The following is a 24,144-nucleotide window of genomic DNA, read 5'->3' as shown; positions in this document are numbered from 1 at the left end:
CCCTATTTTTCCTCCTTTGGTCACCCTCCACTTTGCCCTCCTTCACTATACATGACATTTCTACACCCCACAACCAAAAACCAAATACATCCGAATGTCGTCTTCCACCCCCTACGATCCATATATACCCAGCCAGGCCAATGAGGAGCAGTCAAACTCCAGAACTGCGGCCATCCAAGCGGTACGTGTTATTTTTAGAAGTCAGGGTTGAATTTGAGTGGTGATACCAAATTTGAGGAATCCAAGCAACCGGAGTTGACGTGATTTAATAGAATTGTAGGAAATTGAGATACGCTGGAAATGTTGGATTGGAGCGTGTTTTTTGTTTTACTGGATCAATTGGACTGTCTGAAATGACTGTTTGAACTGCTGAACTGGCTATTTTATTCTATATCAAGACGTGATCAGGTTCCTGGGGAGAGGAATATGAGAAAGCGAGAGATAGAGCAAGATGACAGCTTTTTTGCTTTTTTTTTCGCCAATGGCTTGTTTAGGAGCGTTGTTGTTGGCATTCTGTTGAATGTTCAAAGAGTGCTGTTCGGATACATTGTTGCCTAACGGCTTGAATTGAGATCTAGACTAGGCGCGGGTTTCGATTGTTTTCTCATTTAAACATGGATAGTTCTGAACCGATTGCTTAGTGTGGTCCATGTGATCCCTGGGGTTCAGTTGTGTCTAACTCGCATGGAGAGTGAAGTCTTATACTCTTCTTTATTATCTCGCTCACTACCCTATCCTATATCCCCTATCCTCATCCTCTATCCTTCACCTCTATCCTCTATTTTCATTACTCCTTCATTACTAACCTCAGCAAATAGATGACACCGTCGGCATCATGAGAGATAACATCAACAAGGTCGCTGAAAGAGGTGAAAGATTGGACTCTATCGAGAACAAAACTGACAACCTTGCCATCAGTGCTCAAGGCTTCCGTCGTGGCGCCAACCGTGTCAGAAAGGACATGTGGTGGAAAGACATGAAGATGAGAATGTGCATCATTTTGGGTGTAATCATTCTTTTGGTGGTGATTATCGTGCCCATTGCCGTTCACTTCTCTTAGGTTATCGTATATTTATGTCAAGATCTGTTTTAAATTCTGAGTGGAGTCATTTTAGTTTTTTTAATGTATGTCTCAATCATGACTTCTTGATCAGTAGATGTCATTTAGTATTTAGTAAACGCCATGGAAGAATTTAATAACACATACCCTGGATTGGTGTTTTCAGATCAATTCCATACGTCTCTTGCTTGATTATCTTCCATTGTTCACTCACATTATGCACTTGCTTGATCTTACGCACTCCTCGAAACTTCCCAATATTTCTTGTCTATTTCATTTATTCTTATTCACTCAAGTTCAGATCCAACGGATCTCTCTTACCACATCTCATTCCTACATGAGTCTCATGTAAACCTCTAGTGGTCGAGACTCAGAGCATACTCGTCCTCGTTCAACAAGCCCTCCTGCAGCTCAACCTCCTCGATTGAAGCCTGCAACTTAATCTGAGCAATCCATCCCAGTCCCATAGGATCCTCATTGATCAATTGTGGCTTACTCTCCAAGATATCATTGATGGCAACAACCTCACCAGCAACAGGACTGTAGATATCACTGGCACTCTTGACGGATTCAACACCTCCAATTGACTCACCAGCCTCGTACGAAGCTCCAACCTCAGGCAATTCCACATAGGTGGTGTCTCCAATAGCATCTGCTGCATAGTTGGTGATTCCTACGAAAGCAGTGGCATCGTCATGGACGGCGATCCACTCGTGCTCACTGGTGAACTTCACGAAACGTGGAGGCTGGTCCAAATACTTGTATACTGGAGAATCGGTGGAGATCTTGAAGTTGACGGAGTTGAATCTGGCGAAAACAGGGCCGGACAAACGGGCCGTGTTTCTGAAGACGGGTGTGCGGATGGTTTGTCTGGCAAGGGCTCTCAACATCTTGATTCTGGCTGTTTCAAGTGGGTTTTTTAGGTATGAGGAAAGAAAAAGTGGTAGGAATTGGCACATTTAAGTAGCCAGTGTGGAGAGCCGTGTAGGCTGCAGGGACTGGTCGGAGTCAAGTGACTCGTGCCGATAAGAGCGTGGGAACAAAGAATTGGATTTTTTGGATTTGGTGGTTCAGAAGGATTATTTGGGGGACGCTCTTTTGAGGGCGGTTTTTTTTCTCGTCGTTTTTGCAGTGGTTTTGACACTTTTAGGCGGGTTGATGGTCGTTTTTTGCACCCATTTATGTACTATATGTAGTCTGAAATTAAGGACACGAGAAGAGTGAATCTTACGACTTTTGAAAATTGATAACGAGTTCGAAACATTTGATGAAATGTATATGTGATTATTTTGAAAATGTACAGGTTTGAAAAGAGGTAAGGGGGTTGGTATAGACGATAGAAAGGAATAGTGCGTATCGTGATAGAGTACAGAATGGGACGATCAGACCATCTTAACTGAACTTATGTTCATGCCAATATATCGCTAGCAATGCTGCTCTCATATCTCAAAAGATACCAGAGTGAGAGTCCATGGAACCTGTTCCATTCCCTTCCTTAATGATGGAGTGTTCTTCAAAATGTCACCAAGTCCAAACTTATTTGAATCTAATAAAAGTTCACCAGTGTTCCTAGAATATCAAGACCGTAGACATCAGAACGACCCACCATGCAATAAGCATGGCGCCTACCTTCTTGTCAAACATCCAATTGTTCCGTGGTATGAATACTACCAAAAATGCAAGCGTGCTGATCAATGCAAAAATTGTCACCTTCAACACGATGGAGAAATGAATAGGAATGCTCGTCCGGTTGGTCTTGGCCATAATGATGGTGGCACTCAAACCCAACGAACAGATCGAGAGAAGCGGCCCACCAAAACACGCACTGAATGCCATCACAGGCATTCCCATCCGCGCTATGGAAAGATTGGAGGCCAAGTCTCCAATCGAATTTCCGAACGCAAAAAGTGTGGCGCCTACCTTGTCATCGCCAACAGCAAATATAGACCCAGCAGCTTTGAGAGCTGTAACGATCTCAGATGCAAAAACAGACACCCACATTAATGACGTGCAGAACCCAAGCGCTGAGCCAAAATAGTTCCATGCCTTATGCTGTTTGACGTTGACTTGGAGTTTTGGGCCCTCGCTTGGCGTGAAGAACACCAATGCAACAGCCGCAGCTATAATGCCTACACTGAGGAAAATTCCCTCTTGGATCTTAATGCTTAACATGATTGCAGAACAGACAATCTGCGTTCTGAAGAGGATCGAATCGGACGTGAAGTCGTACTCTTCCTCATCATCAGACACTGTCATACCGAGATTCTCTACTTCGTTGTAGGATTCAAGCTTCTGACAGTATAGGAGGCAAGCCGCTCTATTTGGGATCGTCAATTTGAGCAAGATATTGGCGGGCGCAGTGATGATTAAATACAATTGTAGTAGGAGTGACTGGCCCGGGTAGATCTCAGGCAATAATTGTCTCCATAGTGAGCGGTGAACGATCTCCGTCTGTTCTAAAAGATATTCTGAGGAGCCAAGTCTCAAGGGAGGTCCCAATTGTGGGCTGTTGACCTCTGGTTCTGGGGATAATTCCGGCGACAATGTAACAGAGCGGGGCTCTTTTGCAATGAGACCAGAGGAATGTTTCATGAGCTGTTTGAGCAAGAGCTTTAATGCATATGACCCTGTGGCAATCGGGATACGTTCCTCCAGCGTTGGGTGGGGATGAGAAGCCAAGAACTCTGCAAATTCATCGTCGATGGCCTCTTCTTCGTTATCGAGATTATGAGTGAGCTGGTTGATCGAAGGGAAATCGGGTCCTTCTCCGTCCGACTCACTGGTCTCTTCATCTGGATTCCATGCATAGTTACTACGAACATGGGCTATGTTCGTGAGTGTTCGCACAAGCTTGGACAGGTATGAGTGGCTATAGACAGCAAATGCAACATACACGACGTAGCATACGATGAAGGCGCTAGCCGTGAGGTAGGTGATGGCTCCGTAGACGAGAATAGACAAAACGAGCGACGAGATCAAAAGATAGAAAAACGTATCGCGGAAAAAGAAAAACCGCGGCACTTTAAAAGGCTTTGCGATGGATATAGACCCCACCACCACCGTAAGAATGAAAAGCGCAGCACTGATGAGCTCCGAGGTAGCTAGCCCTATGGAGCCAGTTTGAAGAGCATGATAGGTGGAAAAGATGTCCGCAGAACCATTTCCAAACGCCAACAACGTGAGACCCAGCAAATTATCTGAAAGCGCCAAGAGCTTCGAAATCGCGTAGAGGTTTGGACATAGAAACTCGGACGCAGCATGGGCCAAGCTGAAAAACGACACCACCAAGCTCAGCGACACCACCGCCAATGCCCAATGACGAGCCAGCGAACAGTAATATAATTTTACGTAGTTGATTAATCCTGCAGAATCCTCAGGCAGGCTGCAATTCTGTTTCACAAATTGGCACTGTTCTGCAGTCGGCAATTTGTAGAGTTCCGAACATGCATGCGGGTTTTTTAGGACATGCAATGTTTCAAATTCGCTTTGGATGTATTCTGCAGAAACTAAAACCGCAGGTAGTAGTAGTATTAGTAGAGGAAGTTTCATCTTTGGTCCAGGTTTGAATGCACAAACAATTCCCACTAGATGTTTTTGGTGAGGACACGAAAACAAGAAATGATCACCGACAAAGTTTAGGTATGCATTGGACTTCGCTTGGCGGATTTCCCCTTATATATCTGGCAAAGATGGGGAAAAGCAAGTGGTCTGTCTGGAGTAGGTGATGTGTCTAGGCTGAGCAGGATGTATGCAGTCAAGATAAGACGCAGAGCGGGCAAAAGATGAGAAGAGCTTGGAGAAGGAGATTAATTTTGTTGTTCTTTTAGTGGTGTTGGTTTTCTTTTGTACTGAGATCAGTTTCTCTTGTCTGATTTGTTGATGAATCAGGCAGTGAGAGGTGACCTCATCGATACCTGTAGTGGATATAGGCAGACATCTGAAACATTGAAATCTGAAACATTGAGCTCTAAACCAACGAGTTCTGAAACATTGGATTCTGAAACGGTCGTCGATTCCAAACAACAAGATTCGAAACCTAATAATCAGAAACAGTTTTAAATTCAATTTAAAATTTACTCCGCTTCTCAAAATAAACGGTTATGGACCCTGGTTCTACTTCTTCTTTTTCGTGTTTTCGTTCTTCTGACACTTCTACAGTTTACAAAATGTACACCCGATCCTTGCAACAAACCCCATACGGGCACACGAAGGTAAACCCTTAGAAATAACAAGTATTTACAGATGGAATGCTGCACCCGAGATCGGAGGATTGTTCTCCAGTCCATCCATACAAGAAAGCCGACAATACCCCAGTGCTCATGGGTCTGGACGCCACAATGGGTCCGACCTCCACGGGATGCTTTTAACGTCAGGAATGGCTGTGAATTTTGCGTTAATAGGCTAGTTTGGGGGTGCGGCATCGCGTGGTTATATAGACGGGTTTGTGGGCGGGTAACCCTTGGGGTGCGAAAAATTAGGGAATCGAAAGTTTTGTGGACCAAAAAAGTGAGGTCGTACCCGGATTCGAACCGGGGTTGTTCGGATCAAAACCGAAAGTGATAACCACTACACTATACAACCGTTAGTTGTAAGTTGAGAATGGTGGTACATTATGATCTGTGTTTTAGAAGTATTGAGATATCAGAGGATTGATTAATATTACCGTTGCGGTTTGCGAGTAAACAGGATGCACTGGTTTCACGATTCTATGTATCATTATGGACTCCAAAAGAACCTATACCAGGCGAAATCTATGTATTCGTTTCTGATGAAAATAGTTGTCTATCCGCTTCTAGAATATATCGTTATGCTATGTACATTTCTCTGATCATCAACACGACTTAAGGCATTTCCCAGCGACATTCTTTCAAAGTATTAGGTTAAAGTGGCCCTTGGCCAGACCAATTTTCTTTTATTGTCTCCCTCTCTCGCCGGTTTCAGAGTTAGAAAAACCAGAACCGCTTCTTCTTCTGCTCGGGCTCCATGAACTGCTTGGCAAACTCACGATGCTCATCCAACGCCCGTAGCGTTCTCTCCTCCTCTTCCTGCTGCAACCTCTGCGCTTCAAGAACATGTCTTTCAGAGGGACGTGCCAACACAAACTGATTCTCCTTTGTTGCATCCTGGTGTACGAAATCTACATCGCGCACACTCTTGAGTGTGGTTTGTGCACCTTTTGGATGGTACAAGTCCTGATACTCCTGATCTGTGAGCCCGAAAAACCGCTCCTGCCACTGGAGCCGCTGTCTATAGAATTCCGACATCACGGTCTCACTACCGTCCTGCCATCTGTAGAAAAACGTGAAGTAGCCGATAATCGACACCGAAATGAGCGCTCCAAACATCCGTGTGCCCGTATTGAGACGCTGGTTGGTGTCGACCTTACGCAACACCATATATTGGCCCGGATACTTTGCCAGTTTTGGCCGTGGTGTATAATTAAGTCTTTTCATGGTTTCGTTGACCTTTTTGTATTGGGTGGGATCACGCGGGATCGACGAGATTCCCAGCGGAGCAGCGCCGGGAACCTTGAATTCCGATGGATATCCTTCTGGTGGCCGAGCATCTGCGGGATCATAGGGGTTGTAAGGAGCTTTTGGAGGTGTCCATCCCGATGGGTTTGGTCTTCTCTGTAGATCGTCCGACATGGCTTTTTCTTTATTTTATTTATTTTGATTAATGAATTTTGAGGGGAGATGAGGGGGGTTTTATAGTTTTTATGGGATGGTCTGTGCAGACTCGGGGTAGGAAGTGAAGAAGTTGTAGTTCTTAGGGATTGTAGTAGGTGAATAGTGAGTAGTAGGTGAAATCCGGGGAGAAGAGGCACAGATGAGTCAAAAAGAGGGGAAAAGTTCACAAAATGGGAAACTACTGAGAAGTTTAAACAATTGTGGTTTTCATGCTCTTTTTTCGGAGAATTTTGGAGGATATTGACTTGATTTATTGGGCTGATGAATGTCTGTGAATCCAATAATGGCAGTTGAAGATCGGATGATTTTGGGCTAACGAATGAGAAAATAATTTTTAAGGATTGTTTTTGTGATCATTTAAATGGACAGCTGTATTGAGGAGTCTCTCAGGTACGAACATGCTTTCATCCCACAAGAAGAAAATGGCCCGTGAACTATCTAGCTAATACGATAGACAGAACTAGATTAATTGTGGATAGATAATTTTAAGTAGTAACAAATATCCATCGATTATTGTGTAGATACATGTCGATCATTGTTAGACAATACCTCGGTTCAGATTGGTCTCTAACCTATTACGTCCAGTTGGATCACTCCTTCAAAACCAGAAATGACCATTTTCTCTCGAAAATTTTGCCTTTCACTATAATCGAAATCAATCCTTATTCTCCCCAATTGCCCCAACAGCCTTTACCTCAAACCTGTAGAACAATAGTAGAAATGCCAACACGACGACCCAAACCGTCAAATAAACCCCCACACGCACTTTTCCTAACTCTTTTTCTATTTCCATTTTTTCTCCTCTCTTCTCACACGTATCTCCTAGGGCCCACTCCCGCCAGCCAATAGACCTGCCTTCATTATTCATCCACATCCAAACCAACGCACCCACACAAAACAAAAAATATAGCGGTCACAGCCAAAATTCCTGAAACAATCCCTTTCGATTTATCTGCTCTCCGCGCGCCACCCCTTTGCTCCGCCCCCAAATCCTCCCTAATCCTCAAAGTTCACCACCCCATACTTTATCTCCAACAATGAACCTTCTCTCCTCCATAGGCCAATTCTTCGCCTTGGAGACTCTTGATGCTCGGCTCTGTCCCGCACGGGATCCTGCTCGACACAAGGCCATTGTAGCGAAGGCTCATCCTGTTGTGAGATGGAATACTTGGGAATTCAAGTTCTACATGGTGGTATTCATAGTGGTGGTGCCGATGATGTTCAAAACGGCGATGAATGCGCTGAACGAGACGAACGCGAACTATTCGAAGTTTCTGCTGTTGCTTAGTGATGGCTGGATGTTTGGCCGGAAGGTGGATAACTCCGATATCCAGTATCTGTTCCTACGGGACAATTTCTGGTTGATCTGGGGGCTTTTGGTGGGCCACACCGTGTTGCGGAGGGTGGTTTCGGCGTTGGGGATGAAGAAACGGACCACGTTTGATTTGATGTTTGGGTTGGTGTTTTTCTTCGCGCTTCATGGTGTGAATACCATCCGGATCATGCTCCATGTGGTGGTGATGTATTACTTGGCTCGTAGACTTAAGAACGGCAGCCATGCGCGCTTGGCGCTTTGGACTTACGGTGTATTTACGTTGTTCTTCAATGAGAAGTTCAAACTGGTGCCGTTCCATGTGGCGTTCCTTGATGAGGGTGCGTTCAAGGGCATTGTTCTGCGCTGGGAGGTGTTCTACAATATCTCCTTGTTGCGCATTCTCTCGTATAACTTAGACTATTTGGAGAAACGTGAACAGGCTCCCGCAAAACCAGTCAAGGTTCCCGACAACTTGGACGACCGCGAACGGCTTGTGGCTCCGTTCCCTCTTGCTCAGTACAACTTTGAAAACTACATGGCGTATCTCTTGTACGCGCCATTGTTCATCGCCGGCCCCATCATCACCTTCAACGACTACTTGTATCAGTCCAACTATTTCCAGAGCCCCACCACCAAGGACTTGAAGCGTATCGTCACTTATGGCGCCCGTCTTCTCTTTTGTGTGCTAGTAATGGAGTTCATTCTTCATTTCATGTATGTGGTGGCAGTTTCGAAAACAAAGGCGTGGGATGGCGATACGCCGTTCGAGCTCTCGATGTTGGGTCTTTTCAACTTGAACGTCATCTGGCTCAAGCTCCTTATTCCATGGCGCTTGTTCCGTCTCTGGAGTTTGATCGATGGCATTGACCCTCCGGAGAACATGATCCGTTGTATGGATAACAACTACTCGGTGGTGGGCTTCTGGAGAGCCTGGCATCGGTCATACAACCGTTGGGTTATTCGCTACATCTATGTGCCCCTCGGTGGAGGCAGCAGCGGCTGGTTGACGCGTATTGGCAACTCGCTAGTAGTTTTCAGTTTTGTCGCTGTGTGGCACGATATCGAGCTCAAGCTCCTCATGTGGGGCTGGCTCATCGTGTTGTTTCTTCTCCCAGAGATCCTCGCTACAATTGCCTTCCATAAGTACCTCAGCCAGCCCTGGGCGCGGTATGTCTGTTCCATCGGAGCCGTGGCCAACATCTGGATGATGCTGATTGCCAATCTCTATGGTTTCTGTTTGGGAGAGGAGGGAACTTTGGCGCTTTTTGCCGCCATCACGGGTAGTTGGGAGGGCTTGTGTTATTTGTTCTTGTATTCGATGACACTCTTTGTCGGGACGCAAGTGATGTTCGAGCTTCGTGAGTGTGAAAAGAGACGCGGTGTGGATGTGAAATGTTAGGTTTGATTGGGAGATTATGAAAGATACGGAATAGATAAGTACTCAGGATATGAACGGAAAGAAAATAAGAAAATACACTACTATTGACATTTGATTACTTGAACAACTCCCGCAGTGTTACTGTAATTTTGCCTTGTAAGATTTTTACTTTCTGTGTTTTTCATTTTTCACATTTTTCACTACCCCGGATTTTACTACATCTGCTTCTAGCCGGAACACATTCGACTCAATTGCGTTCGCAGTAATACTCTCATATCAAACAGCTCTCGTATACCTCAATTCTGTCATGTCGCCGCCTACTCCTGTGTTTTCCCGGAAGGAAATCGAGCAAAAGTACGCAGCACAACTCAACGAGCCGGAAAAGTACGAGTGTACGCTCAAATCGCTCACACAGAACGAATGTACATTCAAGTTGGGCGAAAATTCGCGCGTAGTGGAGACGCTCTGTGTTCCTTTCAAGCGGATCTTTCAGAGGTGTTTAGTTCCACATACAATCCTGAAAAACGGACGCAAGACCGTTGAAAAACGATGGATTAATATAGAGGTCACGCTGGCAAGTAGCAATGACGATTTGAAGAGCGTCAATCGCGCGGAGATTCTTGAGTTTATGAGGGCAGAGCTGGATTTGCAGAAATGGATCCAGAGCACAGAATTGGAGGATGAGAGATGATCTGTTATTAGTCGATTGATCGAGAGTTGGTGGCTTTCGATGGCTATTGAGTAATATTTTGCCGTTTAATGGGAGTTTTCACCCCATAATGCTGGCTTTAGAGAGAAGAATGTGTCTGATCTGGTGGTATTCGCGTGCAACTGGTGAAAATACAATCGATCATGGTACAGTTTGTGATTTTGGGAAGATTCTGCCGATTTGCAAGCCTTCAGGAGTATTCTGTCATGGCTGGACCTGATTCATTCTACTAACTCTTTGATTCAAGGTGGCTAAAGCTCAGAACTGAGTTTTTAAAGCATAACTAAACTTAAGCAACTCCACCAAAGCATCAAAAAATTTAAACTGACGGAATATTCAAGCTATACTACACTAGGAGAATGTTCAGTTACATCTAAACCGGAGCGGAACAAGGAATTTTCAAACAACAAAATATTCATTCATGATTCTACGTCCAACAATATCAACTCGCCAATTGGGGTTCACAATTGATGTTTGATCTACACAAAACAGCCAGATTATGCTGAAGGTTCACATAGATTGCACTAACAATGCAGCTTACATTTTCTTGAAAAGATACTGATCTGCAGTTCCATGGAGCTGGTACTCGCCAAATAGCACAAACAAGCTACACGATACGACCTCTACTATTGCCTGAATTCTCTGTCTCTCTCGCACCAAACTCAACAAATGTTCCTGCTCGGCTCATATTCCGAGAGCAACGAAACGTCTAGTAAGTGCTGCCCTCCGGTGGCTGCACCAACTTCTTGTTGGCTGCCGAAGCCATCAGTTTCCGTAGCTCAAGAAGCACAATCTCCATGGTGTACGATCTCTTCCAGTTCTTCAAGATATCAAGCTCGTTGGCCAACACATGGCCCTGCAGATCCACGCATGGCAATGCGATCTTGGACACAAACGTCACCACCGGAGGCTCATCCGGATACTTGTCTCCACACTTTATGTTCAAAGAATAGATTCTGTTCTCGTGGCTGGAATGAGGAGGGCCTATTATGGTGCCATTCCAGTAGGTCATGGTGATATCATCCTGGTTGCTCAATCCGTAGGAGATGGATTGGGCGCCGAGACCCTTTTCTCCTTTTTCGAGTTCTTCGAGGAGTTTGAAATTGCGGGGGCTGGGGAGTGGTTAGTAACGCTGCGGTTGGGTTTTGGTGGTTGGAGGGTTAGGTGCAGTGCCCTCTGGTAATTTGGGGGATTTTGGAGCCGATGTCGTCGAAAAAACATACATTTTGGACATGGTGGTAGTAGGAGTATGGGGTGGTGATTCCACAAAGTGAGGTAATCGATTGCTTGTGTGCAGTACAATCGGTTTCAGGATCACAATTCAAGTAGATCGATTTTAAGGGATCGAATTCCGGAATTGGAAGATATTCATTGGATTTTGGATCTCGGATTGGAAAAGATGACTTTTTTTCAGAATCTTGTTCTGTGGAACTGAGAGCTTGGTGAGGGGCCTTATTGGAGTAAGTGAATGAAGGAGACGGAAGAAATGGGTTAAGGCTTGGAAGATGAATGTGGAAATTAGCGATTATCAATTGGCCTGTTTTCTTCTTCTTGTGTGTTTTACTTTGCATTCACTTCGCCTCTGCGAAAGATGGGAGTGTTTAAGAGCTGTTCACTCAAGATTTATTCTTTTATTTGGCCCATCCAGCAATGAAGTCTCTGAGTTTGATAAGGCAGTTGATAATGAAGTGATGTTGTTTGCTGCTCGAGATAGTGTTTTGAGAATGAATGTCTTTGGGAATGATTGCCATGTAGGGATGATTATGAACACTCGAATCGATGAGTGTTTGCACCAGCGGATCAAAAAGGCTAGATTTTCTTGCTTCCGGATTTAAGGGAGCCAAATTTTGTCTTGAAGACCAGTCTCTTATTCGAGTTCTTTTCTGTTGAGATGGTTTACAGAACACAGTTGGCCCTGATTAGTCTTGCCATATGATGATGAGATATTCTGAAGAGAAATGTATTTATCAAAGTCTTTTCTTCAATACGCTTGATGCCCAATTTACTGCTGATAACTGTGGAACCGAAGCAAGTACCACAACGACAACATCTCGACGAACGAACAAAATTGATGCATGGGCTTACCACAAAACGCTATCTAAATAAACTAATTGAATTCCTCATCATTGAAAAAGACCATGATTTATAGTGCTAAATGCAAATCTTCTAGTCACCACCATAGAACCACACCTCCCGCAAAATACACCAAAAATGAATCTCCAATCCCTGAATTTTCCACTCCACTCCATTTTTTTTCCTCCTAATTTTTCCCGTTCCTCCGTTTTTCCCCAACTCCCGCGTTTTCGCATGTCCCCCATTCTCAACCTCAGAAACACATTTTAATCCACCCCACATCTACATGAAAGACCAGAGTCTGTCGCCATTTTTGGACCAACCGTCGCGTTTGGACATCGCCCAGACATCCACACGCGACCGGCTCGGGAGGCTCGAGTACGAACTCCAGACACTAAAAACAGAAAAGAAGTTGGTCGAAAATGGCCGGGATGCCACTGTGTCCAAGTACGAACGGCTCCTCGAGGCGAAAAACGACGAGCTCGCGCGGTTGCAGCACAACTTCGACTGGGTGTATGCGCAGAAGTTGGAGCTTGAAAAGAAACGCGAAAGCGCAAAATCGACCCCGAGACGAACCGACGCCAAAGACGTTTCGGAGGCGAAACTGCTCCGCGCAGAACTCAAGGAGACCCGTGCCAAGTACGCGCTGGTGGAGAAAAAGTACGGAGCTCTTCAAGACAAGTACGAGCATTTGAGAGCAGATCTCAATAGCGAATTGGCCGCCCATGATCAGTACGTGAGCCGCATTGGCCAATTGCAGCGGGACGTCCAGACGCTCACGGCGTCCAACAAGCGCTTGTTGGAACAGCAGCAGCAACAGGCGTCCAGCACCATTTCCGGCGCCGAAACGCTCAAGTTGCGGGTTTCCACGCTCCAAAAGACAAACACCGAGTTGCAGGCACGCGTCGACCAGTGTCTCCAGCAGAAGACGGGCAACGAGTTGCTCAAGCATAAGAACGCGTCTCTTTTGAGTCAGATCCATGCCTTGGAGGGCTACCGCGAGAAATGCACCCGCGTGGAGCGGATGTATTCGGCGCTCCAGGCCAAGTTTAACGAGTACATCGGAGTCATTGCGGCGTCGATCGAGCCGCTGTCATCGGGTGAGAATGCTGAGAACGCCGATGAATCCACTTCGGTGCGTGACTTCGTCCAGTCGTTCAAGCTGTTGCAGAAAAGACATTTGGTCACGTACGATAAGCTCAACGAGGCACAGGCCCGGGTGGTGGCTTTGGAGGATCAGTTGGCGGCTGCCAACAACCGAATTGAACACGAATTGACTCCCGAAATCAATGTTCTCAAAGAGCAGGCCTTGGAGAAGAATACCAGGATCGCTAGTCTTTCAAGGACAGCTGTGTTGAACCAGAAGGAGATCGAGTTTCTCAGAAACTCACTCAAGGAGCTTGACCGGTTGTCTGCTGCAAACAACAAACAGACGTCCGTCAATTCGGCCTCCGCTGGCTCTGGCTCTGGCTCTGGCTCTGACTTATATCTCTCCAACCTAGAGAAACTCGTGGACGAGTATAAACTGGAGATTGACGGCTTACGTAAACTGTTGTCTGCGTCAAACGCTACCACCATTGAGGCACCTACAAAACGGCCCCGTCTCGTTGAAGATTCGGAATCCAGGGTTCACACACTCTCTGCAATGCGGAAGGAAAACATTGAGCTTCTGACAGAAATCCTTACGTTGAAGGAACAAATCATTAATTTGAAAAAGCAGCTTGAAAGCGTTGAGGGCAAATCGGACCCGAGCACCAATCCATCGCCTATTCTCGAACTCCGTCGAAACCCTTTTGCAAATGACCAATTCATCAAGCAACAGACGCTTGATGTGTTGCGAAACGAGAACTCCGATCTCATCAAGAAATATGTCGAAAACGGCTCCGTCAATGAAGTTCCCAGAGCAGTCTACGCTAGGCAAGAACATGACAAGGATGCTTTGCAGGAAAAGCTAGACTTGCAAATCAAGAAGCTCAATCGTCTCAAATCGGTGTACTCTGAAAGAAGCAAAGACATCATTGCCTTGATCTCGCGCTACTTTGGGTACTCCATTGAGTTCATTCCAAACCCTATCAATCCGAACGATTTCTGCTCGAAAATCAAGCTTGTCTCCAAATACATGCCTCAAGATGATGCCAACGGCGGAAATGCTCCGTATTTGATCTTGGACGTCAAAAAGCGCTCAATGAAAGCTCATGGTAACTACGAATTCAAGACACTCTGCGAGGAGTTGGTCCAACAATGGGTCACTGACAAGTATCAGATCCCGTGCTTCTTGAGTGCTCTAAATCTACAAATCTACTCACAGATCTCGTCTTAAGGGACACATAATGATTACTATTTGCTATCGAGAAGTTTCTGTCCAACCAAAGCAAGTAATTGCACGCCAGTCTTGTCTAGATTTTGCGGGTTTGATATCACCTTTGTCCAAAACTTTCCTGTTACAATTTCATCGAGTCGATCTTCCACTTGCTTCACCAATTTCTCTGCTTCAGCACTGTCGCTGTTGCTGCTGGTCTCGAGATAGTATTGGTGTATCCATGCCCATGCATCACCATTGCTGGCGTCAGCCTCCAATCCCCGGTCGAACCAGGTTTTCGCCTTTTCATGCTTTCCGTCAGCCCACAAGAATCTGCCGATGGCCAACAAGACCTGTGAAGAGTTCTCGGTTTCTTTCAAAGCGTCCATGAATGCAACTTTTCGATGCGAAGCTTTCGGGATGAAGCCTAAATGAATGGTCCAAATATCGGCGCTACTAGGGAATAGCTTCAAGCCCTTATTCACGAGTTGTCTCGCAACCACGAGATCCTTTTCGGTCACTTCAAGCTCAATCTTGTCTACGAACAAATCCGGCAGCTCGGGGTTTTCCAAAATTGCTTTCTCGAGCAGCGAACGTGCTTTTGGTGCGCCATGGAGCTCGAAATCGTATTGAGCGAGCGCTTGCCATAACGTCACAGATTTCGGATGGTTTTTGAGGAACAGATTGACCAATTGCCTTGCTTCTTTTGTCAGTCCCATATCATGCATTATTTGAGCCTTTTGAAGGTGAAGATCAGCACTGTCGGGGTGGATTAGAATGGCCCTATCTGACTCTTGCAAGATCAGGTCCGGCGAGCAATCGAGCTTTTTCAAGCTCCAACAAAAACGTAAGAAGTGGATATAGTCGTACCAAACTCTCATCAGTTCTTTTCCAGCTGCCTCCAAGGCATCTCTATAAACCGAATTGGCCTTTTCGTAGTTGTGTGATTGGATCTCGAACCGAGCCCTTGCTAACCAAATACGCTCACTTTCAGGGAAAGCGGCGGCTCCTTCTCGGAGAATGTTATCGGTTTCTGCATTACCAACAGATTGATAGTATTTAGCACAATCAAGATACAATACTTCGCTTGGGCATCGCTGTAGCGCCTCTTTGTAGATTCCACCCAAATTTTCAGGGCAAGCTTTGTGTGAATAGCTGAGATACGCTAGCCATCCCTTGATCTCGTTTGGATAGTTGGTGGTGATATACTTGTAAGCCAATTCCGTCACTGCAGAAGCGGCCGTTTCGAGCTCGGTGCATTTCTGCAATAGCTCATCGAAAGTTTTCTCCTTTTTCCAGTCAGAGAACGTGTCATTAACAATAATCTGAGTTGTTTTGGGAGCACACTCAAAGGATTCTTGCGCTAATCGTAACCAATCAATAGCTGCGATATTGGCGTGATTCTTGATGAGCTCCGCTTTGCCCTTGTGCAACATGCTCAGCAATTTCTCAAGCGTGATACCATCATTCTCTTTTTCCTCCAACTTTAGAGCGGCGATCCACACCTGCTCTTCCTTTGGCGACAATTTGCGTGCCCGGTTGAGAATTTGTTTGGAGCTTTTATAGTCACTAAGGGAGACCTGGTATTCCCAAAATTTCCACTCTGTAGGGCACATTTTGGTTGCGTTCTCCAAGAGGCGTAGTTTCTCCAGAACCTCCGTTTCGTCTGATTCCCTAATAGATGCAATCAATGTTTCCCAGATAGTGGAACTGTGCGGGAGAAATTCAAGCGCTCTGAGTAGTAGTTTTTTCCTGGCGTAGAAATCAGAGGTATTTTCTAGATCTAGAGCTGTCAACCAGAGCTTTTCAGAGTCTTTGATATAAGCCACAGCATCGTTGGCAATTTGCTTGCACACTTGTATTCCTTCTCCTCTATGGAGCCGTATGCTCTCAATCCACACTTCGTCATTTTCAGGGATTTGCGAGCATCCTTCCTTGATAAACGCTCTGGCCTTTTGAAATTGCTTTGCCTGCTCCTCATATCGCGCCGACGAGATCCACAGGTTGGCGTTTTTCGGCTCGACTTTCCGTAGAGAAGACAAAATTCGGCGTTCTTTCTCGGGGTCTGCTGCAAAGTTGGTCACGGTGCTTCCTTCTTCTGTTCCATTTTCAGTTGGAGCTTCGTTCGAGTCTTCTACAGTGGAGCTGTGTGTCTTTGCACTTGCCTGTGCAATAAGAACATCCGGTGTGGCATAAACTCTTTGCTGTTGCTGCTCCAAGATTCGTTGACGCTTGTTTTTGCGAGTAAGATCGCCGGCATCCGGTAGATCTAACCATTCTGAAAGACTGACCTCATTGAGTTTAAGTTTGAGTTGATTTTTGGTGGCATCCGGAGACTCTGTGACTTTCGTCTCGGGGACAGCTTTTCTTTTGTGCCTGCTTTGTACTCTGGCTTCCACTTCCTCGTAAATCTTGTCTGCGTCCTCGTTCTCGGCCGATTTTTGCGCGGAAAAAAGGCCTAGCTCTGGATTTTCTGGATTTTCTTCATCTACTTCAAGTCCAAAATTTGACAGGAACACTGACGGGCCTGTTTCTGCACTGGTAACAAAACCAGTGGCTCCTCTGCCCAAACCGGCCACATATCCCGGTGGTGCTTCCTGGTCAAGAAAACTTAGATCCGGCATCTCTTATGATGTATTTCAGATCACCCAATGGGTTCGGACAGTCGTGATTATGGTTGTGTTTCGAACAATTAACGATGCAAGTGTGGAGAAACGAGGTATAGATAAACAAAAATAGAAGTGACGAAATACCCAAATCTTTTCGCAAAAAACAAAGGCTTTTTGGTGGGAAATTTAAATGCCAGTTGATTGTTTCGCTCTTATCTGAAGGTGTATGCGTTCAGTTGTATGTTGGCCTAACACTATGAAGCCACAAAAACATCTAACCAGAGGGAAGCTATTGAAAACAAAACATAAAAAAAATACACAAAGATTTACAACAAAAAATAACGCCCCATTGAGTCCGTCCCGGCTCTTCTTCCTTTCGATGGCATCACATGACCCCATCTCATTCCCATCTCATCTCCATCTCATCCTCATCTCAGCTCATCTTCTCCAACATCAACCATGGCCAAAAGAGCCGCTGAAGAAGAAAACACATCCGAAACCCGGACTGCCGTCAAGACTAACGCAGGAGATGTGCCCAACGCGGCCGTTCCTTCGGAGGACGTCGACGCCGGTGAATTCGAAGATCCTTATGGAGACGACTTTGAGTCTGATGGTGAGATCATCGAACTTGACTCCGCTGATGAGGACGGAGATGACGAGAAAATGGACGAAGACAAATCTGCTCTCATTGAGCAAGCCAACAAGGACGAAGAAGCGGCTGCAAGCGAGCCTTCGTTCTACTTACCCCACAGATCGGCACCTTTAGGCCCCGATGAGGTGTTGGAGGCCGACCCTTCGGTGTACGAGATGCTTCATAACGTCAACATGCCATGGCCATGTTTGACACTTGACATTCTTCCGGACAACTTGGGTCTGGAGCGTAGAAACTACCCTGCTAGCGTATACTTGGCAACAGCTACTCAGGCATCCAAGGCAAAGGATAACGAGATCATCACAATGAAAATCTCCTCCTTGGCTAAAACCCTCGTGAAGGATGAAGATGATGAAGATGAAGATGATGAAGATGACGACGACGACCATGTAGACCCGGTGATGATCTCCGAGACCATTCCACTTAAATCTACCACCAACAGAATGAGAGTGTCTCCATTTGCGCAGGAAACTGGTGAATACTTGACTGCACTCATGCAAGAGAATGGTGAAGTGCTTATTTACGATATTGCATCACAAATGACTGCTTTCGACACTCCAGGCTACACCATTCCTAAACCAGCCAAGAAGCCCGCACATACTATCAGAACACACGGAAACGTAGAGGGCTATGGTTTGGACTGGTCGCCATTGATCAACACTGGCTCCTTGTTGACTGGAGATTGCCTGGGAAGAATCCACCTCACAACGCGAACAACCACCAGTTGGGTCACAGACAAGACGCCGTTTTTCGCCTCTCAAGACTCCATTGAAGACTTGCAATGGTCAACCAGCGAGAACACTGTGTTCGCATCTGCTGGTTGTGATGGGTATGTTCGTATCTGGGATACGAGATCCAAAAAGCACAAGCCAGTGATTTCCGTCGAGGCTTCCAACTCCGACATAAACTGCATTTCTTGGAGCAACAAGGTCAACCACTTGCTTGCATCGGGTCATGACGATGGTGTTTGGGGAGTCTGGGACTTGCGTAAGTTCAGCAACAAGGAGAAGCCTTCGCCAGTTGCTCTCTACGATTTCCACAAGGCGCCAATCACTTCCATTTCTTTCAACCCATTGGACGAGTCAATTTTGGCTGTTTCGTCCGAGGATAACACTGTGACTCTCTGGGACTTGGCCGTTGAGGCCGATGACGAGGAGATCGCTCAACAAAGAAAGGAGGCTCTGGATTTGAACGACATTCCACCACAATTGTTGTTTGTACACTGGCAAAAGGAGGTGAAGGATGTTAGATGGCACAAGCAGATCCCTGGATGCTTGGTGTCTACTGGAGGCGACGGTCTTAACATTTGGAAGACCATTTCGGTATAGAAAAGCATATTGTATAATTACAGCACAAAAACAACGATAATTGGGGATAAATGTAAGCAAACTTTACGTAATGAACCGGAGTCTTTAAGGTGCTTATCTTATCAGCTACTCGATCTACCTAAGATGTCTGCGATCACAGTGCAAGTATCTTAATCACCATTAAGATGATTTGGATGTAAGACTGATAATTTGTTCAAAAATTTCTAAATCTTAGAAGCATTTCTTCCTCATCTTATCGCCATCTCCATCTCCATCTCCATCTCCATCTCCATGTCCATCTCATCTCCATCACAATGCTCATCTCTACATCCAATGGCTAAAAAAGACAAGAAGCTGAAAGAGGCCAAAAAGGCCCGTACAGCAGAGAAGCAAAAGAAAAATGCCTCCAAGTCGGAAGAAAAGAACAAAAAAATGGCCAAGAAGAGAGGCGATGAAGAGGAAGACGAGGATATTGACGCCATTTTGGAACAATTCGCCAAAGAACAGGAAGAATTGACGGCAGTGAACATCGAGGTATGCGAAAGACCGTCCAAAAGACTCAATCCATCGATGGCAGCATCTCCGCTTCAAGGTAAGCGTGAGTTGATTCTCTTTGGTGGAGAAGTGAGCGACGGAAGTGTTTCCAAGTTTTACAACCACTTGTACACATACACCATCGAAAACAACATCTGGAGAAAGTACACCTCCAAAAATGCGCCATTGCCTCGTTCGTCGCATGCTATGTGTGCACATCCATCCGGCGTAGTGTTGATGTTCGGTGGAGAATTCTCGTCTCCAAAACAATCCACATTCTACCATTATGGAGACACCTGGGTACTCGATGCGGAAACAAAAGAGTGGGAGAAGGTGGAGACTAAGAGGGGGCCCTCTGCTAGATCGGGCCACCGTCTCTGTGCTTGGAAAAACTACATCATTTTACATGGCGGGTTCAGAGATACTGGTGCCCAGACTACTTACCTCCAAGACATGTGGCTTTTCGACATTACCACCTATAAATGGACACAAGTCGAATTTCCACCAGCACACACCATTCCTGACGCTAGATCTGGTCACTCGTTGATTCCTCATGCGGAGGGAGCAGTTCTCTATGGAGGCTACTGCAAGACCAAACTCAAAAAGGGATTGCAGAAGGGTAAAGTGTTGACAGACTCCTGGCTCATCAAAATGAAAGCAGACCCTAAGGCAATCAGATTCGAGAGACGTAGGAAACAGGGATTCCAGCCCAGTCCTAGAGTCGGCTGTTCCATGGTCTCCCACAAGAATAGAGGTATCATGTTCGGTGGAGTTTACGATGTTGAGGAAAGCACAGACAACCTTGACTCTCAATTCTACAACTCTATTCAATCGTACCAGACAGAAGCCAACAGATGGTATGCGTTGAACCTCAAACCTCGTAAGAAAAACAAAGCAAAGCAGGAACCAAAGGAGCGCTCAAGAGACAATGAATTGGAAGACATTCTCAATTCGATCTTGGCTAAAGCCAAATTAAATGATGAAGACGAGAACGACAAAGATGAGTTATCTCAAATTGAGATCTTGAGACAATTGGAGGAGCGTGAGGAAATGGAAAACGAGAAAATCGAATTTCCGGTGGTCAATCAATTACCTCATCCAAGATTCAATGCTACCACCTGTGTTGTCGAGGACACTTTGTACATCTATGGAGGAATCTTCGAGAGAGGCGAGCAGGAGTTTAACTTGGACTCCTTGTATGCCATTGACCTTAATAAGTTGGACGGTGTGAAAGTGCTTTGGGAAGATTTGTCCGAGCTAGATAAGAGCGCCGTCAATTCTGACGATGAAGATGACGACGATGATGACGATGAGGACGATGACGATGACGATGACGATGAGGGTGATGAGGGTGATGACGATGAGGAGGAAGAAGAGGAAGAAGAAGAAGAGGATCAAGATTCCGAGCAAGAAGACGCCATTCCTGACCCTCGCCCTTGGCTTCCAGAGCCCAAGCCATTCGAGAACTTGCGTGCTTTTTACATCAGAACTGGCCCTCAGTTTTTGGAGTGGTCTATTTCGAGTAATAGGGATGCAAGGGGTAAGTACCTTAAGAAGGCGGCCTTCGATTTGTGTGAGGATAGATTCTGGGAGAGAAGAGAGCAAGTCAGAGCTGCTGAGGACCAGCTCGAGTCGCTAGGAGGCGTTGGAGAAGTCATCGAGAAAGACTTGACCAAAACAAGTAAGAGAAGATAGTTTATTAGAATGTATAGAAAGCTTATGCGAAATGAATGCCGGTTTGGTGGAATGCGTACAACAATTTGAGGAAATCGCCCTGATCCATCTTGGCGGCTCTGTTCTCGGAGTATCCAGTAGAGGTCAACACAGACTCGATTTTTTGCTTGACAAGAGACTCATGATCCTTGTTAGAGTCTTGTTGCATCTCGTCTGGGTTCTGTGTGGCCGCAAGTGCGACGTAGTTCTTCACCAAAATCTCCAACACGTTCTTGGACTTAAAACCAGCAGCGATGGTCTTGTTCTTTCTGACGAAACAGATACGGAGCAAACCGTCCCACTCCTCGAAGTCAATTTGAGGTCTTGGCTGTTTAATCTCGACTCTCACCACAGAGGATTCGACTTGTGGAGGAGGACGGAAATTGTTCTTACCAACCTTCATGATATGAGTGACATTGGCCCACATTTGCACATTGGCGGAAAGTCTACAGTATAGAGCGTCGCCAGGACGTGCTAATAGACGCAATGCAAATTCTCTTTGAAACATGAGGATGGAGACTCTTGGTGGTTGAGGCAAAGCCAACAATTTGAAAATCAAGGGCGACGAGATCTGATAAGGAGTGTTGGAGATACAGACATCGAAATAAGGAAGTTCTGTCTTCATGAAGTCGCCTAGAAGAATATCCAATTTCTTCTGCTGTGGTGTTCCATGGACTCTTTTGGTCAATTCGGCGGCCATACGAGGATCCATCTCCACGGCCACAACCTTACGGGCTTGCTCCAAAATCTTCACTGTCAAGTTACCAGTACCGGGACCGACTTCCAAAACGATATCGCTGGGCTTGATCTGGGCTTTGTCGACGATTCCCTGGGCCACCAATGGGTTCTTAAGAATATGCTGACCGAGATTGGTGTTGAACTTGAAGACTGAGTTCAAATGTTTGTCAGCAGAAACTGTTTTCGATGTGGGCGTTTCTGCAGCCGCAAACTTCTTTCTAGCAGCCTTAGCCATTGTGTAGTTCAGTTTGGTTTTGGTGAGATGAGATGAGATGGAGATGAGATGGAGATGAGCATCTCATGGACCACCGCACTAACGTCATGACATTGACAAGGGCAGAGGGCACTGCGGGTGCTATAAATAGGACATATTTTATTTTGTTGTCATTTTGATTCGCTCGGCATGTATTTTGGAAATTTAGATCTTGTGGTTCTGTTTTGATACGCTGAGCTTATTAACTGGCTGAGGTGCTATGAGTCTTGAAATGGGACAATAGCGAAATTCTTTGATTTCATTTTTTTTTTGCTAATTTTTATAGTTCCTCTCGAGATTGTATTGGTGGTTCATGCATGGTGTTGTTTTGCAGCCAATAATCTGAAAGGGAAGAGATCGAAGCCGGCAAAGTTTAATCTGGAGAATTTTGAGTTCAACGCGTTATAATGCGTTTCTTTTGTGAAAGTTGACTCTGCGGGTCATTTATTTGCTCAACTGGATTTATCACGACCGCTTTTCAATTTTGTAGATTGTGTGTCAGGATGATAAAAATATAAATACATTAAACACTCCGTTGGAAAACTGGAAAACACAAACAAAAAAAACAAGTCAAAGGGTCTAATTCTCATAGAAAATTCAATTGAATATCAACATAAACAACGTCAACCAATAATAATTCATTATCACAATTACAATTCGCCAGTGCAACAAGACAACCCAACCAAGAAACAGAAAGAGATAAAATTTCACAGAACATAACTCCCAAAGGAAAATGGGAACAACGTCTCCGCAAAAAAACCATTTTTTCATAATTGTTGGCTTCATTAGGTAACTCCATAACCCACCCAATTTACTACACTCCAAACTTCAAATCAACGGAAAGCAAGTACACCCGAGAATCAAAAAAAAAACTTTCATTTCCATTCCAAACCGAGCTCTAAAAAAATCGCCATTTTCTTCTTCCCCGGGCCCATCCCCTAAACTCCGCCATTATTCATCTCCAATCATTCCTGTATAACGCCTCTCTACACTTTTCACCTCCTACACTGAAGTTCCTCCAAACCACCACCGCCAAAAACACATCCATAACCGCTCCGTGCCGGATAAAAACATCGAAACATCCCCATTGGGCCAATCATATTCCGCGCGGTCTCGTAACCCCTGCCGTAAACCAGCTTTCGCCGCCGCAATGTCGCTCAAGCTCAATAAACCGAAGGATGTGTTCTTTTTCATCCCCAACATGATCGGATACTTCCGCGTGTTGACGGCCATCTTGTCATTCTTGACCATGAAAAACCATCCTGTGCGTACCATGATTCTCTATGGAATCCTGGGATTTCTCGACGCTTTCGATGGATACGCCGCCAGAAAATACAACCAAGGCACCCGTTTTGGCGCAGTGCTAGATATGGTCACGGACCGTTGTGCCACGCTGTCGTTGATATGTTATTTGTGCATCATCTATCCCCAATGGTGTGTTGTGTGGCAGCTTCTTGTGTCGTTGGACTTGTCGTCCCATTATATGCACATGTATGCGATGTTGACATCGGGCCTGGCGTCGCATAAGAACGTGGGCGAGAAGCTGAGGCTTTTGAATCTCTATTATACCAACCGGAAGGTTCTTTTTGTGGTGTGCTTGGTCAACGAGTTGTTCTACGTGGCCTGTTACTTGCACTACAACCAGTTCTTCTGGATGGGCACCATTTTGGTGTGGGTGAGCGCCCCGGTGTGGATTTTTAAGCAGGTTGCCAATGTGGTGCAGTTGAAGAACGCGGCCTGGATCTTGGCCGAGAAGGATTTCCTGGAGAGAGCCGTTCTGTCGAAGCTGTCCTAAATATCAAATACACTATCCT

At 45.6% G+C, this 24,144-nt stretch overlaps 13 protein-coding genes and 1 non-coding gene across 14 annotated transcripts; 7 read left to right on the top strand and 7 right to left on the bottom strand.

The window, feature by feature from the left end:
* Positions 1-835: 835 nt before the first annotated feature.
* PUMCH_004645 (uncharacterized protein) lies at positions 836-1,060 on the top strand (the record flags this gene model as incomplete). Its single annotated transcript, XM_063023574.1, has 1 exon — positions 836-1,060. The coding sequence occupies one exon, from the start codon at positions 836-838 to the stop codon at positions 1,058-1,060; it is 225 nt and encodes a 74-aa protein (XP_062879644.1).
* Positions 1,061-1,416: 356 nt separating this feature from the next.
* Positions 1,417-2,019, bottom strand: PUMCH_004644 (uncharacterized protein; the record flags this gene model as incomplete). Its single annotated transcript, XM_063023573.1, has 1 exon — positions 1,417-2,019. One exon carries the CDS (start codon positions 2,017-2,019, stop codon positions 1,417-1,419), a length of 603 nt encoding a protein of 200 aa, XP_062879643.1.
* A 610-nt stretch (positions 2,020-2,629) lies between these two features.
* On the bottom strand, positions 2,630-4,609 carry PUMCH_004643 (uncharacterized protein; the record flags this gene model as incomplete). Its single annotated transcript, XM_063023572.1, has 1 exon — positions 2,630-4,609. One exon carries the CDS (start codon positions 4,607-4,609, stop codon positions 2,630-2,632), a length of 1,980 nt encoding a protein of 659 aa, XP_062879642.1.
* Positions 4,610-5,569: 960 nt separating this feature from the next.
* Positions 5,570-5,641, bottom strand: PUMCH_004642. The gene has a single exon. It is a non-coding gene; the product is annotated as a tRNA-Gln (tRNA).
* A 362-nt stretch (positions 5,642-6,003) lies between these two features.
* On the bottom strand, positions 6,004-6,708 carry PUMCH_004641 (uncharacterized protein; the record flags this gene model as incomplete). The annotated part of the gene is made up of 1 exon (XM_063023571.1): positions 6,004-6,708. One exon carries the CDS (start codon positions 6,706-6,708, stop codon positions 6,004-6,006), a length of 705 nt encoding a protein of 234 aa, XP_062879641.1.
* A 1,079-nt stretch (positions 6,709-7,787) lies between these two features.
* PUMCH_004640 (uncharacterized protein) lies at positions 7,788-9,464 on the top strand (the record flags this gene model as incomplete). Its single annotated transcript, XM_063023570.1, has 1 exon — positions 7,788-9,464. One exon carries the CDS (start codon positions 7,788-7,790, stop codon positions 9,462-9,464), a length of 1,677 nt encoding a protein of 558 aa, XP_062879640.1.
* A 286-nt stretch (positions 9,465-9,750) lies between these two features.
* On the top strand, positions 9,751-10,134 carry PUMCH_004639 (uncharacterized protein; the record flags this gene model as incomplete). The annotated part of the gene is made up of 1 exon (XM_063023569.1): positions 9,751-10,134. The coding sequence occupies one exon, from the start codon at positions 9,751-9,753 to the stop codon at positions 10,132-10,134; it is 384 nt and encodes a 127-aa protein (XP_062879639.1).
* Positions 10,135-10,861: 727 nt separating this feature from the next.
* Positions 10,862-11,164, bottom strand: PUMCH_004638 (uncharacterized protein; the record flags this gene model as incomplete). Its single annotated transcript, XM_063023568.1, has 1 exon — positions 10,862-11,164. One exon carries the CDS (start codon positions 11,162-11,164, stop codon positions 10,862-10,864), a length of 303 nt encoding a protein of 100 aa, XP_062879638.1.
* Positions 11,165-12,511: 1,347 nt separating this feature from the next.
* On the top strand, positions 12,512-14,545 carry PUMCH_004637 (uncharacterized protein; the record flags this gene model as incomplete). Its single annotated transcript, XM_063023567.1, has 1 exon — positions 12,512-14,545. One exon carries the CDS (start codon positions 12,512-12,514, stop codon positions 14,543-14,545), a length of 2,034 nt encoding a protein of 677 aa, XP_062879637.1.
* Positions 14,546-14,562: 17 nt separating this feature from the next.
* PUMCH_004636 (uncharacterized protein) lies at positions 14,563-17,148 on the bottom strand (the record flags this gene model as incomplete). Its single annotated transcript, XM_063023566.1, has 1 exon — positions 14,563-17,148. The coding sequence occupies one exon, from the start codon at positions 17,146-17,148 to the stop codon at positions 14,563-14,565; it is 2,586 nt and encodes an 861-aa protein (XP_062879636.1).
* Positions 17,149-17,592: 444 nt separating this feature from the next.
* PUMCH_004635 (uncharacterized protein) lies at positions 17,593-19,113 on the top strand (the record flags this gene model as incomplete). The annotated part of the gene is made up of 1 exon (XM_063023565.1): positions 17,593-19,113. One exon carries the CDS (start codon positions 17,593-17,595, stop codon positions 19,111-19,113), a length of 1,521 nt encoding a protein of 506 aa, XP_062879635.1.
* A 270-nt stretch (positions 19,114-19,383) lies between these two features.
* Positions 19,384-21,321, top strand: PUMCH_004634 (uncharacterized protein; the record flags this gene model as incomplete). The annotated part of the gene is made up of 1 exon (XM_063023564.1): positions 19,384-21,321. The coding sequence occupies one exon, from the start codon at positions 19,384-19,386 to the stop codon at positions 21,319-21,321; it is 1,938 nt and encodes a 645-aa protein (XP_062879634.1).
* A 22-nt stretch (positions 21,322-21,343) lies between these two features.
* Positions 21,344-22,312, bottom strand: PUMCH_004633 (uncharacterized protein; the record flags this gene model as incomplete). Its single annotated transcript, XM_063023563.1, has 1 exon — positions 21,344-22,312. One exon carries the CDS (start codon positions 22,310-22,312, stop codon positions 21,344-21,346), a length of 969 nt encoding a protein of 322 aa, XP_062879633.1.
* Positions 22,313-23,480: 1,168 nt separating this feature from the next.
* Positions 23,481-24,125, top strand: PUMCH_004632 (uncharacterized protein; the record flags this gene model as incomplete). The annotated part of the gene is made up of 1 exon (XM_063023562.1): positions 23,481-24,125. The coding sequence occupies one exon, from the start codon at positions 23,481-23,483 to the stop codon at positions 24,123-24,125; it is 645 nt and encodes a 214-aa protein (XP_062879632.1).
* Between the last annotated feature and the right edge of the window lie 19 nt (positions 24,126-24,144).

The sequence above is a fragment of the Australozyma saopauloensis genome, chromosome 6, assembly GCF_035610405.1.
Source record: "Australozyma saopauloensis chromosome 6, complete sequence".
Classification (NCBI taxonomy): Eukaryota; Fungi; Ascomycota; class Pichiomycetes; order Serinales; family Metschnikowiaceae; genus Australozyma; species Australozyma saopauloensis.
The sequence above is the reverse complement of the archived record's forward strand: the minus strand, read 5'-3'. Positions and strand labels throughout refer to the sequence as shown.